The 19,587-nt window shown below is 41.5% G+C and overlaps 1 protein-coding gene across 6 annotated transcripts in view; it reads right to left on the reverse strand.

Moving 5' to 3' along the window:
- The window catches only part of ythdc2 (YTH domain containing 2), a 151,975-nt gene that overhangs the window by 33,856 nt on the left and 98,532 nt on the right, over nt 1-19,587 (reverse strand). For 4 of the 6 annotated variants that reach the window (XM_043710759.2, XM_043710748.2, XM_087998617.1 and 1 more), the window contains 5 exons: nt 19,148-19,267; nt 18,783-19,055; nt 11,488-11,614; nt 9,461-9,666; nt 9,046-9,253 (listed from right to left, as the gene is read on the reverse strand). In XM_043710759.2, coding sequence (XP_043566694.1) covers nt 9,046-9,253; nt 9,461-9,666; nt 11,488-11,614; nt 18,783-19,055; nt 19,148-19,267 — 934 coding nt within the window. The remainder of the gene's footprint in view (nt 1-9,045; nt 9,254-9,460; nt 9,667-11,487; nt 11,615-18,782; nt 19,056-19,147; nt 19,268-19,587) is intronic. The other 2 variants (XM_043710788.2, XM_043710778.2) reach the window with 1 other exon arrangement.

The raw sequence follows: 19,587 nt of genomic DNA on the forward strand, positions 1-19,587 counted from the left end.
CTCCAGGCATCGGGTGGTGAGGGAGCAGCGGTGAAAGAGGCCCAGGACCTCCATGTCCTCGGCAGAGTGGGAGGGGAGTTGAAATGTTGGGTCACAGGGCGATGTGGTTGATTGGTGCGGGTGTCCCAGAGATGTTCCCTAAAGCGCTCTGCTAGGAGGCATCCAGTCTCCCCACTGTAGAGGAGACCGCATCGGGAGCAACGGACACAATAATGATATTGGTGGATGTGCAGGTAAAACTTTGATGGATGTGGAAGGCTCCTTGAGGGCCTTGGATGGAGGTGAGGGAGGTGGTGTGGGCGCAGGTTTTGCAATTCCTGCAGTGGCGGAGGAAGGTGCCAGGACGGGAGGGTGGGTTGTAGGGGGGGCGTGGACCTGACCAGGTAGTCACGAAGGGAACAGTCTTTGTGGACGACGGAAAGGGGCGGGGAGGGAAATACATCCCTGGTGGTGGGGTCCGTTTGGAGATAGCGGAAATGTCGGCGGATGATTCGGTTTATGCGAAGGTTGGTAGGGTAGAAGGTGAGCACCAGGGCCGTTCTGTCCTTGTTACGGTTGGAGGGGTGGGGTCTGAGGGCGGAGGTGCGGGATGTGGACGCGACGCGTTGGAGGGCATCTTTAACCACGTGGGAAGGGAAATTGCGGTCTCGAAAGGAGGAGGCCATCTGGTGTGTTCTGTGGTGAAACTGGTCCTCCTGGGAGCAGATACGACAGAGGTGGAGGAATTGGGAATACGGGATAGCATTTTTGCAGGAGGTAGGGTGGGAAGGTGTATAATCCAGGTAGCTGTGGGAGTTGGTGGGTTTGTAAAAAATGTCGGTGTCAAGTCAGTCGTCATTAATGGAGATGGAGAGGTCCAGGAAGGGGAGGAAGGAGTCAGAGATAGTCCAGGTAAATTTAAGGTCAGGGTGGAATGTGTTGGTGAAGTTGATGAATTGCTCAACCTCCTCGCAAGAGCACGAGGTGGCACCAATGCAGTCATCAATGTAGCGGAGGAAGAGGTGGGGAGTGGTGCCTGTGTAACGACAGAAGATGGACAGTTCTACGTAACCAACAAAGAGACAGACATAGCTGGGGCCCATACGGGTGCCCATGGCTACCCCTTTGATCTGGAGGAAGTGGGACGATTCAAAGGAGAAATTGTTAAGGGCGAGGACCAGTTTGGCCAAACGAATGAGAGTGTAGGTGGAAGGGTACTGTTGGGGATGTCGCGAGAGGAAGTAACGGAGGGCTTGGAGGCCCTGGTCATGGTGGATGGAGGTGTAGAGGGACTGGATATCCATGGTGAAGATGAGGCGTTGGTGGCCAGGGAAACGGAAGTCTTGGAGGAGGTGGAGGGCATGGGTGGTGTTTCGAACGTATGTGGGGAGTTCCTGGACTAGGGGCGATAGGACAGTGTCGAGGTAGGTGGGGATGAGTTCAGTGGGGCAGGAGCATGCTGAGACAATGGGTCAGCCAGGGTGGTCAGGCTTGTGGATCTTGGGAAGGAGGTAGAACAGGGTAGTGCGGGGTTCCCGATTATGAGGTTGGAAGCTGTGGGTGGGAAATCTCCTGAGGTGATGAGGTTCTGTACGGTCTGGGAGATGATGGTTTGGTGATGGGGGGTGGTGTCATGGTCAAGGGGACGGTAGGAAGAGATGCCCTCCTGTTGGCGTCTGGCTTCAGCGGTGTAGAGGTCAGTGCGCCAGACTACCGCTGTGCCCCCTTTATCTGCTGGCTTGATGGTGAGGTCAGGATTGGAGCAGAGGGATTGGAGGGCTGCGCGTTGTGAGGGCGAGAGGGCTAGACAGGTTGACGCGGTTAATGTCCCGGCAGCAGTTGGAAATGAAGAGGTCGAGGGCGGGTAATAGGCCAACACGGGGTGTCCAGATGGATGCAGTGTGCTGGAGGTGGGCGAAGGGGTCCTTGGAAGGTGGGCGGCTAACCCTTTCCCATTTATGTACCTGTTCCAAATGTCTTTTAAATATTGTAACTGTACCTGCATCAACCACTTCCTCTAGCAGCTCATTCCACACAAGAACCACCCTCTGCGTAAAACAATTGCCCATCAGGTCCCTTTTAAATCTTTCTCCTCCCATCTTAAAAGATATGCTCCCTAGTTTTGAACACCCCGACACTAGGGAAAAGACTTATGTTATTCATCTTATCTATGTCCTTATGATTTTATAAATGGCTAAATATCCACCCCTCAACCTCCTATGCACCAATGAAAAAGTCCCAAACTATCCATCCTCTCCTTATAACTCTAGTCCCAGCATTTACTATCCTAGTAAATCTTTTCTGTACCCTCTCTAATTTAGTAATATTATTCCGATAGTAGGGTGACCAGAATTGTACACAGTACTCAAAAAACGGTCTCACCAACATCCTGTATAAACTCTACATGACATCCCAACTCATACTCAATCTTTGAGGATTGAGAGAATTTGGATAGCTCTGCCTCAGGAAGTGGTGGTTGCAGAGTCATTAAAAATAGTCAAAAATCACAACACCAGGTTTATAGGCCAACAGGTTTATTTGGAAGCACTAGCTTTTGGACCGCTGCTACTTCATCAGGTGAGAACCACCTGATGAAGGAGCAGCGTTCCAAAAGCCAGTACTTTAAAATAAACCCGTTGGACTATATCCTGATGTTGTGAGATTTTTAACTTTGCCTACCCCAGTCCAACACCAGCTCCTCCACATCATTAAATATAGATTCTCATTAGGTAGTAATATCAAAGATTAGTGGGGCTAGATGGAAGTGTGGAATCATGTGGTATACATCAGCCATGACCTTCTTGAATAGCGGAGAAGATTCAAAGGGCTGAATAGTCTACTTCTGTTCTTATTTCATATGTTTGTACCTTGCTTGTGGAACCTAGCAGTACAAAAGTTGGCTTCCATGTTTTCTAGTTTTACAATAGTAACCTCACTTCAAAGTTACTTCATTCCTATTAAGCATTTCAGCTCATTCAGAACCTGTGAAAGGTGTTAGCTGAATATTACTCAATGATTGGTTCCCCTGTGTTTTGAAAAATCTGAAATTTAAGTGAGGAACAGAATACACAGCAAAACAAATTATATTCCCACGCTAACTTGATGGCAGTTCATCTTTACATCAATGTATAAACAAGAGTCTACTGGCTAAAAAATGTTTTAAGACTTAACACTTGGTTGTCAAATTAAGAAGAAGAAAATAGTTAACATTTAAAAAACTGACAAATCGAATCTTATTTACCGAGAGCAAGAGTAGTTTTATTTTGTACATTTTTGCCACGATACAAACAGATCATTTATGGCAAACACACTAAACATGCTAAGATCCACAACAAACTTCTGGCTCTTGATAGAATCATATCCTACCCATATTCATTCTCAATTTTCCCTCTTATTACAATAGAATCATTGAACGGTTCCAACACAGGAGATCATTCAGCCTTTCCTTCTCTGCCAGTTCTCTGCAAGAGCAACTCAGTCAAGATATATCAACTTTCATAAGAAATTATATAATAGCGTCCCAGAAAATTGAAGGTCGTACTATGTCACAAAATGGGTTTGTGCTATTGAATTGCTCCCTCTATTGCATTCCTGCTCTTAGCTGTACTATATAAGCCCTACATTTTCCCATTAGAAAGGTGTAAAAAAAAGTCATAAGATAATATGGACAAAGAAGAATATTTAACCCATAACAGATTATCAAGCAGACGTTTCCTTTAGTAGCCCCACTTTCTAGTTTAATGCCTAAATATGTTCTTGGTTCTACTATTCAATTGAAAAATGTTACATCAAACAATCAATCAAGCTCAGAGAAAGTGAGGACTGCAGATGCTGGAGACCAGAGCTGAAAAATGTGTTGCTGGAAAAGCGCAGCAGGTCAGGCAGCATCCAAGGAGCAGGAGAATCGACGTTTCGGGCATAAGCCCTTCTTCAGGAATGAGGAAGGTGTGCCAAGCAGGCTAAGATAAAAGGTAGGGAGGAAGGACTTGGGGGAGGGGCGTTGGGGATGCGATAGGTGGAAGGAGGTTAAGATGAGGGTGATAGGCTGGAGAAGGGGTGGGGGCAGAAAGGTCGGGAAGAAGATTGCAGGCCAAGAAGGTGGTGCTGAGTCCGAAGGTTGGGACTGAGATAAAGTGGGGGGATGGGAAATGAGAAAGCTGGAGAAATCGGCATTCATCCCTTGTTCCTAGGCAGAAGGTAAGGCGCTCTTCCTCCAGGCGTCGTGTTGCTATGGTCTGGCGATGGAGGAGGCCAAGGTCCTGCATGTCCTTGGTGGAGTGGGAGGGGGAGTTAAAGTGTTCAGCCACGGAGCGGTTGGGTTGGTTGGTGCGGGTGTCCCAGAGGTGTTCTCTGAAACGTTCCGCAAATAGGCGGCCTGTCTCCCCAGTGTAGAGGAGGCCACATCGGGTGCAGTGGATGCAGTAAATGATGTGTGTGGAGGTGCATGTGAATTTGTGACAGATATGGAAGGATCCCTTGGGACCTTGGAGGGAAGTGGGGGGGGGGGGGGGGAGAGGTGGTGTGGGCGCAAGTTTTGCATTTCTTGCGGTTGCAGGGGAAGGTGCCGGGAGTGGAGGTTGGGTTGGTGGGGAAGTGTGGACACGATGAGGGAGTCGCGGAGGGAGTGGTCTTTCCGGAATGCTGATAGGGGAGGGCAGGTAAATATATCCTTGGTGGTGGGGTCTGTTTGGAGGTGGCAGAAATGGCAAAGGATGATACGATGTATCTGGAGGTTGGTGGTGTGGTAGGTGAGGACCAGTGGGGTTCTGTCCTGGTGGCGATTGGAGGGGCGGGGCTCAAGGGCGGAGGAGCGGGAAGTGGAGGAGATGCAGTGGAGAGCATCGTCAACCACGTCTGAGGGGAAATTGCAGTCTTTGAAGGAGGCCATCTGGGTTGTTCGGTATTGGAATTGGTCCTCCTGGGAGCAGATGTGGCAGAGGCGAAGAAATTGGGAATATGGGATGGTGTTTTTACAGGGAGCAGGGTGGGAGGAGGTGTAATCGTCAGATATGTGGAACAGTCCATCTTCCACAGCTACACTGGCACCACCCCCCACCTTTTCCTCCGCTACATCGATGACTGTATCGGCGCTACCTCGTGCTCCCACGAGGAGGTTGAACAGTTCATCCACTTTACTAACGCCTTCCACCCCGACCTCAAATTTACCTGGACCATCTCAGACTCCTCCCTCCCCTTCCTAGACCTCTCCATTTCTATCTTGGGTGACCGACTCAACACGGACATTTACAATAAACCGACCGACTCCCACAGCTACCTAGATTACTCCTCCTCCCAAGTCCCTCCTCCCTACCTTTTATCTTAGCCTGCTTGGCACACCCTCCTCATTCCTGAAGAAGGGCTTATGCCCCAAACGTCGATTCTCCTGCTCCTTGGATGCTGCCTGACCTGCTGCGCTTTTCCAGCAACACATTTTTCAGCAATCAATTAAGCTCTACAAGAATAATTTCCTGGTATCAATGATAAAAGGTTTTTTTTTGAAGAGTTTGGTGAATATCGGCTTACATTATTTTCAGATTCCAGATTCTTCATCTGCATACAATTCACCACTCTTAAGAGCCTGTAAGATTCTCTCTTTTACTGCTTTCCCAGCTTGCATAACCTGAGCATCTGTAATTGTTTCTTATAACTCATCTACAACACTGGAGGTCAATATTATGTTTTTTGTCTGTTCTGGTCTCCAGCAATAAAATGGCCAGCATGCACAAGCAACCAAAGCCCGATGCAGAACTCAACATGTTATTTCACCAGAGACCTATACCAGACTCAATTTCCTCCAAACAATTCTTGTTCTTTTAACTATGAAGCAAAACATGCTATTGGCTTTGTAGAGTTCAGCTAGGTTGTTTTAAACACTAAATCTACCAAGACTTTTAGACTTCTTTCCTGTTCATCAATATTTATTTCAACACTGTTATAAATAATTTGTCTGCTTATTTTTCCATTCATGTTCAGTGGCTTGCTCTTATTCAAATTCAACTTTGTCTATCACAATCTTCCCTCAAACATACTTAATCCATTGCACTTTGTGTACTAGTTCACTGATTCCATGGACTCTGTACTTAGTTGCATTGTCAAATCTGCCCACTTTGGAAACTCCTCAACTTCTTCTAATAGACCGTCAAAGGATCTGAGAATGAGGACTTGGAAAGGAGTAGAAAATAAAAGTATTTTTTGGGAGAAGTGGGGTAAAGGGGCATTATACCCCACACATTCAAATTTTCATTTGGTAGGCCATTTGACAAAACAAAGTAATGATATTATTTTGGTTATTGTTAGAATAGAAAACCAAGCATATGTAGTTGTTTAATCTAAAGAATACATTTCAAAAGTGCGCAGAAAGCTGGTTTAAATTAAGTTTACTTTCTATCTTACTCTTCGAAGTACAAAAAATATTTTAGATTCCGAAATGAATGAAATTCAATTAAATGATACACTGCTGCTGTTAGTAACTACTCTTGACAGACAATTTCCTGTACTGATATGTCACACTCTTCTGTCTTGCAAATTCTCACATTGCCACTGTACTATTGTGTTGCTTTTCAACTCTGATAAAATAGCCAAAAAAAGACATTTTCTTTTCCAGATATCACATTATATTTGCTCCAATAATTTTAACACCTCTTCATTTGTCTATATATGGAATTCTAAGCATACATAGGAGCATAAAAAATGGAAGCAGGGGTTGGCCATTTGGCCCTTCAAGCCTGCTCTGCCATTCAATATGATAATCAAGGTTCACAATTTCACCCCATACTTTTTGGGCCCTTTAGCCACAAGAATTATAACTAACTCCCTCTTGAAAACACTCGATCTTTTGGCCTAAATTGCTTTCTGTGCAGTGAATTCCATGGGCTCGCCACTGTCTGGGTGATGAATCTTTTCTTCCTCAGTCCTTAATGACCTTCCTTTGTATCCTTAAACAGTGACGCCTGGTTCTGGACTCTCCAGTTATTGGGAACCTCCTTCCTCACGTTTACTCTGTCTGGTCCTGTTAAAACTTTATAACTTCCAATGAGAAGCACCCTCGTTTTTCTAAATTCTACTGAAGATAACCAATCCAGTCTCTTTCTATGTCAGTCCTGCCATTCCACGAATCAGTGTGGTAAACCTTTGTTACACTCATTCTACAACCTAAACATTCTCCCTCAACTATACACAATATTACGGGTATGCAATTTCAGCAAGGCCAGAACAATTGCAACAAGATATCTTTGTTTTTGTACTGGAATCCTCTCATTATGAAGGCCAACATACCATGAGCCTTCATTACTTGCTACACCTGCATGCATACTTTCAGCAACTCCTCATATGCCAATCTTGTTGCAACTCTCCCTTTCCCAATCTGTTACCATTCAGATTTAACCTTCTTATTTTTAACCAAAGTGGATATCCTCATATTTATCCATATTATACTTAATCTGTCATGAGTTTGCCCACTTACTCAACTTGTCCAAATCAGAGTTCTCTGCTGCATCCTCCTCATTCTACTAGTTACATCCTCATAAAATTCTAGTAGATTTGTCAAGCATGTTTTCCCTTTCGAAAATCCATGCTGACTACGTAATCCTATTACTTTTCTTGTGGCCAAGAGTTTTGCTATTAAATCTTTCATAACAAATTCAAGCATTCTCCCCCCCCCCCCCCCCCCCCCCCAAATATTAATGTCAAGCTAATGTCAGCTTTCATTCTCATCAATTTTCCCAACACCCCATTTCCTACCAATTTTCATTTTTCTCCCTCTTACTAGATCTCGCATTACCCAACATTTTTGGGACATTGTGTTCTCTTTTGTGAAAGGGAAGCTAAAGATATTTAATTGGTCAGCCATCTCTTTGTTCCCCATCATAACTTCCCATTTCTGACTGTAAAGGACCTGTATTTGTCTCCACTGATCGTTTTCTCTTCACACACCAATTGAAGCTTTTACAACCAGTTTGTATGTTTCCCACAAGTGCATGCTCAATGTTTTCCCCTCTTAAATCAATCCCTTTTTCCTCCTTTGATGGAAAACTAAAATGCTCCCAATCCTCAGATTTGCGACTGTTTTTAGCCAATTTTTACTCTGCTTTCTTGGATCCAAAACTATCCATAATTTCCCTTATTAGCAGGGTCCCCTTTCCCATTTTATTTTTCTGCCAGACAAAAATTAAAAATTGTTGCACTTGACCCATACACTCTAAATGTTTGCCTGGGTTTGTCCACCGGCATCTCTTTCAGTAACATTCCCAGATGTATCATAGCCAGTTCATGCCTCATAGCTTCATGGTTTCCTTTATTTAGCTTCAGGACCCTTGTCTCAGAATCAACTACATCACCCTCCAACTTATTGAAGATTACATCTTAGCAACTGCATTTCATAGGCAGCTATTTTCCTCCACAGAACTTTACTTAATGTCCAGATTTCTGAGGCAAACAAAACAGTGATAGAATGTAGTACCTCTCAGTTTCATCCTTGCGCTTTGTTGTTGCCAGCTCATCTTTCATCTTCACAAAATTACTTCCAGCTGTCTCTATCTTTATTTTGACTTTGTCACATTTGTCCTAAATAGATAAACCTATTCACTTGCTCTCATGTGATACCATCAACTGAAATCTTCACTATAGTTTCTTCTAATGTATTCCTTTTAACAACCTTTGTATTTGTCTTTTCAGTGTTCATACTTAACAATATTCCAAAATTCTAGGCTTGATTTGATCCAAAATATTTTGCAGACTTCTTCTGATTCTGCAAGCAGCACTGCGCATTATGTACTAGCCTGTGATTTTCACACTGGAAGAGTATCTAATTCTCTGAATATTTGTTCTGTGTACAATTGAAAATTTTGGTGACAATACACAGCCCATGTATATCTTCTTTTCATTTGAAGCAAAGCCTTACGGTCTATACTCGAGCCTGATGTTCACTATTCGATCTTCACAAAGGCCTTGTAAACCTTATATTTTTACTGTCAAGGTCTCACTGAAACTTCTGTTAGCTTAAGGTGATAAACAGAATCACAATTTTAAAAAGCAAAACATACAATTTAAGAAATAATTTTGACTCACTGTATGTGTTACCTCGAGGGGAAGAGGGCTCTTGTAATGCACTGCTTGATAGTCTCGCTGGACCACCAAATAAAACTACAGATATTGGCGTTACAGCAGAACAGCAACGTATGTTAGCTATTCGGTGTGCTCTTGTCATTTCATCATAAATAAGCCAGTCAGTAGGCAATGCTTGCACAGCCACAGCTTGTCCGTTTGCTGGAGGAATCTAATACAAAATTAATGCTTATATGTTAGAATAACATTTTCACAAAGAATAACTTAGCCATGTGATAAAACAGTGAAATACCATGGACAATTGAATGGAATAGCCAGTCATATTTGCTTTGATTAAACATGCATTTTTTAGAAAGTTCCAAGTTTATTAAATGCTGAAAAGGATTCCAGACTAATCTTACAATGGCACAAATCCTACCTTCTTATACTGTGGCTGGCTGAGAACAGAAGTAGGGTGAAATCTGACTTTCTTTTCTTTGGACCCAGTCAGCAATAAATTCTCTCTGTCAACGTGGATAAGATTTGGGTACATGCCTGCAACTAAAGCAGCTTTCACCACAGCCCAATTCTCAGAGTTTGTGTTTACATCTCGAATGTCACCACCCCCACGTGCTCTCACAAAACCTGAGAGGCAATTTTAAAATAGGTTAAAGAAAATCAATAAAATTTCAAAGCTATCAAGTCAAGCCAGTCTGTAATATATTTACATAAACATATATTTAAATATTGCTCATTTGAAGGATTTGCAGGCAAGTATTATGCACTCAGCAGCTAAGTGGCAAAGCATCAGGTTTGATTAATAGTGAATTGGGCTACCTGCAGTTAAATTTCATGGGAAATAACAGTAAAGCTTATATCCTCATTATAATATTTTAAAGCACCAAGCTCCCTGAAGCAAGGCGGTTGCTTGACCACCATGCCAAGTTTTAAAACTGCCTGCCCAATATTCATCCATTCAATAAATGCTCTCCAAGCCAGTGACATCTACATTCCATGAACAAATGTTTAACAATCTTCACCCAGAGAGTGGTAGCCTGTGGAATTCATTATGACAGAAAGTGGTTGACGTCCAAACATTGTGTACTCAGGTAAGAGGTAGATATCACTCTTGTGGCTAAAGGAATCAAGGAATATGGGGGAAGGTTGCGAGTTCCGATTAGGGTGTTGAGCTCGATAATCAGCAACGATCATACTAAATATAGTAGATACAGGTCGAGGGGTCGAATGGCATTCTCCAACTCCTATGTTCGCATGGAATTCACTTTTAAAAAATGTTTGTGGTGTTTCAAATTTTAGCGAACAGCAGTGTAATTTGAAATACAGCTATTTACAGAATGCAAGACAACCATTACTTTCAACGTATCAACAAAATCGGAGAAAGGGTCACTGGACCACAAATGTTAATTCTGATTTCTCCCCACAGATGCTGCCAGACCGACTGAGTTTTTCTAGCAATGTGTGTTTATTTCTGACTTCCAGCTTCCACAGATCTTTTCTCATTCCTGAAAAAGGGCTCATGCCTGAAACGTCGATTCTCCTGCTCCTTGGATGCTGCCTGACCTGCTGCGCTTTTCCAGCAACACATTTTCAGCTCCACAAATCTTTTGGTTATTATTCATTCTATCTCTCCATTTTAATATCAATTTCCTCCTCATCAGGGGTTTGGACTTGCCATGGGTTTTTTTTTCTGATCAACAAAGAAACATATTTTGCAACTGAAGACAAAGTAAGCCAACACCATTAATAAGAATCAAGACAAAACTCATCTCCCAACAAGTGATTGAGAAATATGGTTACATTTTGAAGGCAGTATTGTGGACCCTTTTTTTAATTGGGTGTATGCAGATTCCAGTTATAGAGTCAGATAAGTACAGCACAGAAACAGACCCTTCGGTCCAACTCGGCCATGCCGACCAGATATCCTAAATTAATCCAATCCCATTTGCCAGCACTTGGCCCATAGCCCTCTAAACCCTTCCTATTCATGTACCCATCCAGATGCCTTTTAAATGCTGCAATTGTACCACCTTCCACCACTTCCTCTGGCAGCTCATTCCACCATGCTCTGCGTGAAAATGTTGTCCTTTAGGTCTCTTTTATATCTTTCACCTCTCACCCTAAACCTACGCCCTCTAGTTCTGGACTCTCCCACCCCAGGGAAGAGGCTTTGTCTATTTATCCTATCCATGCCCGTCATGATTTTATAAATCTTAGTAAGGCCACACCTCAGCCTCCAACGCTCCAGCCTATTCAGCCTCTCCCTGTAGTTCAAATCCTCCAACCATGGCAACATCCTTGGAAATCTTTATTGAGCCCTTTCAAGTTTCACAACATCCTTCCGATAGGAAGACGACCAGAATTACACACAATATTCCAAAAGTGATTTAACCAATGTCCTCTAAAGGTGCAACATAACTTTCCCAACTCCTGTTCATCTCTATTTACCTGATGCCCTGAGTTGTCCCAATAATTGGGTTCTCATGCCAATAATGATTTCCATAGTAGCTTGAGAAAGAAAGTTTTTTTCACAGAATGCTCTCTCCCAGCCATCACTCCGAGCTTTTTGCCAAGCCTGAAAGAAAATAAAGCAGTATACAGTAAAAGAAATATCTAAAATTACAAATTAAATGTATCAACCTTTCACAATGTGTAGTGCAAATTTAACCTATCGGTCTGGATTTTCCAATGACTAAATTTTTTTTTAATGCCATGGGTAGCAGACATCAAGAGAATTACTCAGGAATTTCAAGGTTCTGCTCAATTCCCCCCCACCTTAACCCATCAAAGTGTCAATTTAAATCAGAGTATTTCAATGAAGTTAAATAGGAAATTATTCAGTACAAGTTAGACTTTTAAAAGCAGAGTCTAATTCCTGACTAACTATTCAACTGAACCCCTCCCCAACTTAACATACACCCCTCCCAAATATAAATCCCAAAAATCCCTTACACTCTCCATTCCCTGATATCCCTACTCAACCAAAATTATCCTAAACACACCTGGCACCCTATTCCTGACCACTTGGCAATCTATCCAGCACCCTAACCTCACACTTACTTTACTTACCCATTCAAGATCATAGACATTGGCTGTCTATGATGCTGAACCTTTAAAACCACAGAATGATGCAACTGACTGTGAAAATAGAGATGTGGTATGCCTACCATGAACTATTCTGCATTCCAAGGAACCTTTCAGATTTAGACAAAGCTCCACATTTCTAAAAAGTCCTTGATCAGTATCTCTCATCAGAAATGTGGAGTTCTTTCTTACATTAAAAAAGGGTCAGACAGACAATCCGCATGCAATTGCACTCCTGGAAAATCGGGTTCATTGTTTCCCAATTCAACAGCACCATTTTACGGACAGCCTCAGTATCTCTGCTGCATCCATATTTTGGTGAACATAAAACAAAACAGGCAAAAGCAAAAAGTCCATTTGTATTTTTATCATCATACATGGTACACTCATTAGTATGGAAACATTCCTTATAGAAAGTAACATAAAACATGGGATGCAGTAGGGTTAGGACTAGGAGCGTGTGGAGATGAATAAACCAGAGAATGAGGTAAAATCCCAAGGCCATTTGAAAATTTGTATTCCTTTCAAGGAAAACTTTAATAATGAAAACGAAGCAACAGTTTTTAAATAAGTTGCCATGGAGAATCTGTACTGTGGTAGAAATTCAACTCGTTCATCAATGTGCACAAATGAAAAAAAAGTTTTGCCTTATTTGGTCATATTTCAATAAGGTGAATTCAGACCCAAACCAATGCAGTTTCCTTTCAACCTCCCTGAAATAACCTGACATCCGTAAGAACATAAGAAACATGAGATAATGTAGATAATCTGGCCTTTCAAGCCTGTCCTGCCATTTTCAATAAGGTCACGTCTGCATCTGCATAACCCTCAACTCCCTTGAAGATCAAAAATCTGTTGTTACATCTCACCAAAGTATTATATTGGAAATCAAGCTGAATTATTCCACAAGTCATTGCAAAATTCCCAAATTTACCAGTCTTTCAAACTCAGGTTGATGGAAAATACACACCGGCTTTCTGTACTTAACAAGAATTATTATCTGTTATAAATAAATAGACTCTAGCCACTGGTAAACAATTGTGAATTGATAGATTTAGTAGATATACTAACTCCACACTGACAGTCACCCCAAGTTAGAACTGAATTCAGGTCCCTTGCGGAGGCAGCAGTCCTAACCACTGTGTCACCCTGTAGTATACTATATTTAGATTTACCCTAAATGGCTGTAATAAGTATTCCCTATTTTTATACTACATCCCCATTACAATAAAACTTACTATTGCATTTTCCTTCCTGATCTGCAGTCTTTTTCTATTCAAATAACATTGTTTTTCCATTCTTCCCACGAAAGCAGACAACCTAACAGAGCTTCAGGTTCAGGGTATTCCCCACAAAATTAATACCAACATTACAGTAGCAAAAATCAGTTCTAAAGGTGAGACCTAGTGGTATTAATGCTGGACTGTTAATCCAGAGACCCAGGTAATATTTTGGGGTGTCAAATGCTACCATAGCAGATGGTGGAATTTGAATTCAATATAAATCTGAAGTTAGTTGTCTAATTATGACCATGAATCCACTATAGGTTGTCAGAAAAACCCATTTGGTTCACTAACGTCTTTAGAGAAAGAAACTGCCATCCTTATCTGGTCTGGCCTACCTGTGAATCTAGACAGACGTGTAACTACCTCCTGGGCAATCAATATCGGCCTAACCAGCAACACCCTCATCTCATAAATGAATTTTAAAAAAGACAAAACTAGACAAAGATGACGTTATGGAGGTATTTTTTACATTCAGTTTCCATAACAGACCTGGAAGGGATAGGGAGCAGCCGGGCGAGGATAAAATTAAGCACCAGGCTCAGGGTCCATCACTTGCCAGAGGAGAAACTTGCCAGCTAGATCAGACTTGCTTAAGTTTGAACAAGTGAGAGTACAAGAAAACAACAAACTGTGGCATCATAAGGCCATGAATTGATTGATTGGTGAACATGGTAGTTGTGTTTCACTACCTCTAAAGTTAAGGAACTTGGATATGGAGCTGAAAATTTATTTCTCATTTTACTAAAGGTTCAACAAAAGACTAAGTTAACTTCATCAGAGTAATTTCAACTGAAGGGAAGGGAGTGGATGCCAGTCTTCATTTTTTTTTAATTATAAGGTCTTTTCTCAAATACATAAGAGAACTGGAGGGTAGTTCTGACCTTGAATGCACCTACGTGGGAACGCAAGGATGTTTTCCGTGTCCTTAGCCATATCATGAGTTGCAACCAATCCAATGGCATAATTGCATTGTAGATAGCAAGTTTATATATATGGTTATCTTGCATTTTATAAAGTCAAATCAAAGTAGAAGTTTCATGGTGAAAGGTAGGGCCTTAAGGAGTGTAGTGGAACAGAGCGTCTTTAGTGCACTAATCTTTGAAAGTGGAGTCACAGGTAGACAGTGCAGTGAAGAAAGCTTTTGGCACACTGGTCTTCATCAATCAGGGCATGGATGAGAGAAGTTGGGAAGTTATATTGGAGTTGTACAGTACACTGGTGAGGGTGCACTGGAGTACTGTGTTCAGTTTTGGTCACCTTGTTATAGGTAGGATCTTATTAAACTGGAAAGAGTACAGAAGAAGTTTAAAATGATGTTGCCAGGACTCAATGGTCTGAGTTATAGGGAGAGGTTAGACAAGCTAGGACCTTTTTCTTTAGAGCATAAGAGACTGAGGGGAGATCTTATAGAACTGTAAAGATCATGAGATGCATGGATAGGGTGAATAAAGTATTTTTCCCCAGAGTTGGGAAATCAAGAATTATGTCAATTTAAGGTTAGAGGGGAAAGAATAAAAGGGAACCTGAGGGGCAGGTTTTTTTTATTGGTATACATATGAAATGAGCTGCCAGCAGAAGTGGTTGAGGCAGATACATTAACATTTAAAAGGCATTTGGACAAATACATGGATAGGAAAGGTTTGGAAGGAGATGGGTCAAGTATACGGAAACCGGATTAGCGTGGATGGACATTTTGGTTGGCATGGAGCAGTTTGGGCCGAAGGGCCTGTCTCCATACTGTAGAGTAACAGAGTATGGAAGGAGAGAGGGGAGCTCACACAAGCAGCACTATGGTGCAAGAATGCCCACAGTATACATCACTTTCCCACCTCTGATGAAATTGATGATTCATTTGAAAACTTCAGCCACAGAGAAGTCCATGGCACCGCTAGCACAACTATACAAATAAAGCAAGTTGGAAGAGCAATAGCAACAAGATATTTGATAATTATGGGAACAGATAGGGTTTCTGCAGTCACTCAGTGACTACACTGATTCCCCCTGGAACCAGGGAGGCAGATGTCATCCTGCATTTGTGTCAGTGGTTGCTGAACATCCTGAAAGGGATGGATGAATTGTCAACAATTGCAGTTCACATTGGTACCAACAACACAGGCTAAAAGGGATGATGTGGTCCTCAATCAAAACTTAAGTTAGGCAGCAACTTCACAAGCAAGACCTCAAAACTAGTTCTCTCCATATTACTCCTAGTACTACATACAAGTGAATACAGGATTGGGTGTTAGAACTGACACTTAGGGGTATATCCTTTCATTATCTAGTCCCACTCCTCCACTAGTCATAACAAACTTTAAATTAAAGCCAATTAAAAGTTCTGAAGGAGATTCATACAAGACTAGAAATATCAATTCTATTTCTTTCCTCACAGACTGGACAAACTTCAGGTTCTTTTGTTTTTATTTCAAATTTAAATTTAGCCACATTGGTGATATGGCCAATTGTAAGTCTCAGACTGCATCAGGTTAAGCAATGAGAACAAGTCAATAACCAAAAAATAAATTGCTCAACAGATGAAAACATTAACAGTTGTATCATGCACATGTAAAAATTAACACACAATTCTCAGGAATAGCAAAAAATGAAAATGACACAGTATGTTAGTTTTAAAGACTTTGGCAAAGTAATAGCTAAATGCAGAAAAAAAGGCTAAATCACAGATAGTGCCAAAATGGTGTTTTCCTGGACAGCTGCATTTTGCTTAATTCTCTTTGCTTAATGTTGTGGAGTAGATTCCAAGAAAGTAGTAAAAATGACATTTATTGGGTTTTCAGCTCATACTTTTGTTGACAAGAGAGACAGCAATGGGCTGCTGTGTCTGAAGCTGGTCAAATTCTCTCTCAGAGTTCAAAAATGTAAATTTTCTTATCCCACTCTCAAACCGAACCAAGTGACTTATCTCTGCAGGTTCTCTAGACTGTAAGATTCTATTCAAGCTCTCTGCTCCTTGTGGATGCAACAATGTTGTCATTGTAACAAATATTTTCCTTAGCAAAGTTATCTTTATAGAGTGCACATAATCATCAAAAACAATATTTGAATCACTTCTTTTTCTAGAAGAGAATAATTTGAGTTTGTGATTGGAAGTCACACCAGAGTCAACAACCCAACGAACATCTTGAAATGAATGCTAACTTTGCATTTGTCTTCCTAGCTGCCAAATAAACCTGTATGTTAAACTTCAGAGGATCCTGGACTAGGACCCCCTGTGCTTCAGATTTCCACAACCTCATTTAGAAAATAATCTACACCGCTACTCTTCCCACTAAAACACATAACCTCACACTTTGCCACATTATGTTCCATCTGTGATTTCTTTGCTCATTTTCCTGGGCTGTTCAATCCTTTTGCAGCTTCCCCATTTCATCACTACCTGTCCCTCCAACCATCTTTGTATTTTCTGCAAACTTAGCAACATCCATTAATATATAACATGAATAGGTGCGATTCCCAACACTGACACTTGCAGAACTCCACCAGTCACCTGAAAAAGATCCCTTTATCTCCAATCTCTGCCTTTTGTCAATTAGTCAATTCTTTATCCTGGTCAGTTCCTTACTCCTAACACTCTTGTCTTATTTAGCAGCCTCCAGTACAACACTTTTTCAAAGGCCTACTGGAAATCCAAATAGATCCCATCTATTGGTTGATCTTTGTCTAACTTGCTCACTACCTCCTCAAAGAATTCTTACAGATTTGTAAGGCATGTTCTCCCATTGACAAAGCTGTGCTGACTTAGCCCTATCTTGCCCTGCACTTCCATGTAGGAGAAAGTGAGGACTGCAGATGCTGGAGACCAGAGTTGAAAAATGTGGTGCTGGAAAAACACAGCAGGCCAGGCAGCATCTGCACTTCCATGTACTCCACTATCTCATCCTTAATAATACACTCTAAAATCATACCGACGACTGTGGTCAGGCTAACCAGCCTATAATTTCCTGTCATCTGCCTCCCTCCCTTGTTAAACAGTGGAGTTATATTAGCCATTTTCCAATTCACTTGGACACATCCCAATAGCAGTGATTCATGAAAGATCACCATCAATGCCTCCACAACCTTGTCAGCTATCCCCTTCAAAACTCTGGGGTGTACTCCACCTTGAGAACTTTTAGCTTCCCCAGCACCTTCTCCTTGGTGACGGCATCCGATATGCCATTTTCAAGTTACAGCTCCGAGATGAGCAAGTGATAGAAAGCGAGAGGGTGAAAAATAAAGACAAATCAATAGAAAAAAATAGTGAGTGAAAAAGGCAGGGCCACAGAGAAAGAAAAAGACAAAAAGGAGAAAGAGAGAGAGAAAAAGAGGTTTTCAAGCAGTCAAACCCAGAGGAAAAACCCCAAGATGCATAGACATTAGCAGATGTCCAGAAGCATAAATTAGATTCCCTACAGTATGGAAACAGGCCCTTCGGCCCAACAAATCCACAATGACCCTCTGAAGAGAACCCATCCAGACCCATTCCCCTTCCTTATATTTACTGCTGACTAATGCACCTAACACAATGGGCAATTCAGCATGGCCAATTCACCTGACCTGCACATCTTTGGAATGTGGGAGGAAACCGAAGCACCCGGAGGAAACACATGCAGACACGGGGAGAATGTGCAAACTCCACACAGACAGTCGCCCGAGACGGGAATTGAACCCGGGTCCCTGGCGCTATAAGGCAGCAGTGCTAACCACCGAGCCACCGTGCTGCCCTTTTTAAAAACCTCAGGAGGTATAAAGCTGGCAAAGTATCAAAGATGATGATATCTTATAAGGTTACTGCATAAAGGTGTTTAGGGAACCTATGTTAAGTAACAGGTGAGTGGAGTGCACAGTTTGTTTTAAGGGTCTCGGGGAGAGCAGTTAACTAATAGCTTCAAGCAAATGCATATAAATTTGCCAAAAGTTAACTCTGCGCCAACTAGGAAGAAGCTTGAGCATGGATACTGTGCATCTCTTCACTGAGGTTTAAACGTCTGATAGGTTACTGCTAGAGTAATCGGGTTGAATATTTCTTTGATATTTGTAATGGGATCGTTCAAATCTTCTATAACATAAACAAAACAAACTATTTTAAGATTTGTCAAGGCAGATTTCACTCTGAGATATGACTAATCCTGAATTACCATGAGTTGGGAGCATAATGACATATAGCAATTTCAGCTAGAGGCAGAATACAATTCATAATAAGCATAAGTAGTTCATTTTATACCTGTTAGGTGTTCATTTCCTCAAATATGCAAGGCAATAATATCAGAAGGAAGTGATATAAATAAATATTAATTCAATATTTAAAAAAAATAATTTAAGCATCACAATGGGGTTCCGAACTTCTAATCATGAATTCTAAAAATTCTAAAAACTCACCTGGAAAGCTCTTAAAAGAGCCATGTGATCACTAAATGTCCCTGCAGCAAAGCGTTTTCTGCACAACATTGAAGCACGCTTTTGTGAAGGTTGTACTGGTAGAACAAATGGATCTCGATAGGCCAGAGTGCAGGCAATAGTGAGAATAGGATCAAGGCACTTTAAAACTACAGCACAAAGAACCATCTTTCCCAGATGAGGCTCCACAGGAAGATCCGCTAAGTGGTAACCAAGTTCTGTTAGATCTTCCCAACTATCCATGGCATCTATAGTCTAGAAACAAAATTAGTATGATACATTTGCTTTAGATAATCTGTATTTTAAAATATATTCCTTATCTTATAAAGATAAAAAGTATCTTGCACCTTGAGCATCTGAACTGCATTTCTAACAATAAGTGAAGGTGGAGGCTCTGGTGCTTTTGCAAGGAAGTCTGCAATTGGGCAATTGATTGGAGCCAGCAGTTTGGTATGTAGGCAAAGTTCCTATGGACACAAACATGCAAATTAATCAATTACATTATAAAATTGACCATTCCAAACTTTGATTACAACTTTTTACAAATAGTTGATTCAAATCCAGAATGATGCCTGAATGTTTGCACAGACTCAGCCAATATAACACAATAAAACACATAAGGTGCAAGAAAAAAACAATTTTAAAAGACTTTTTTTCCCTCAATGCACAATTCTGCCAAAAACAATTCTAAGTATCAGTGGTGAATTAATTCAAAAACACTTCTCCATTTAATCCTTTGTTGGAGCAATAAAATTACATGCTTACAATTATTCATATGAAAAATAGA

Source organism: Chiloscyllium plagiosum, unplaced genomic scaffold (genome assembly GCF_037043375.1).
Source record: "Chiloscyllium plagiosum isolate Xiang-an unplaced genomic scaffold, Cpla_swu_hap1 HiC_scaffold_2, whole genome shotgun sequence".
Classification (NCBI taxonomy): domain Eukaryota; kingdom Metazoa; phylum Chordata; class Chondrichthyes; order Orectolobiformes; family Hemiscylliidae; genus Chiloscyllium; species Chiloscyllium plagiosum.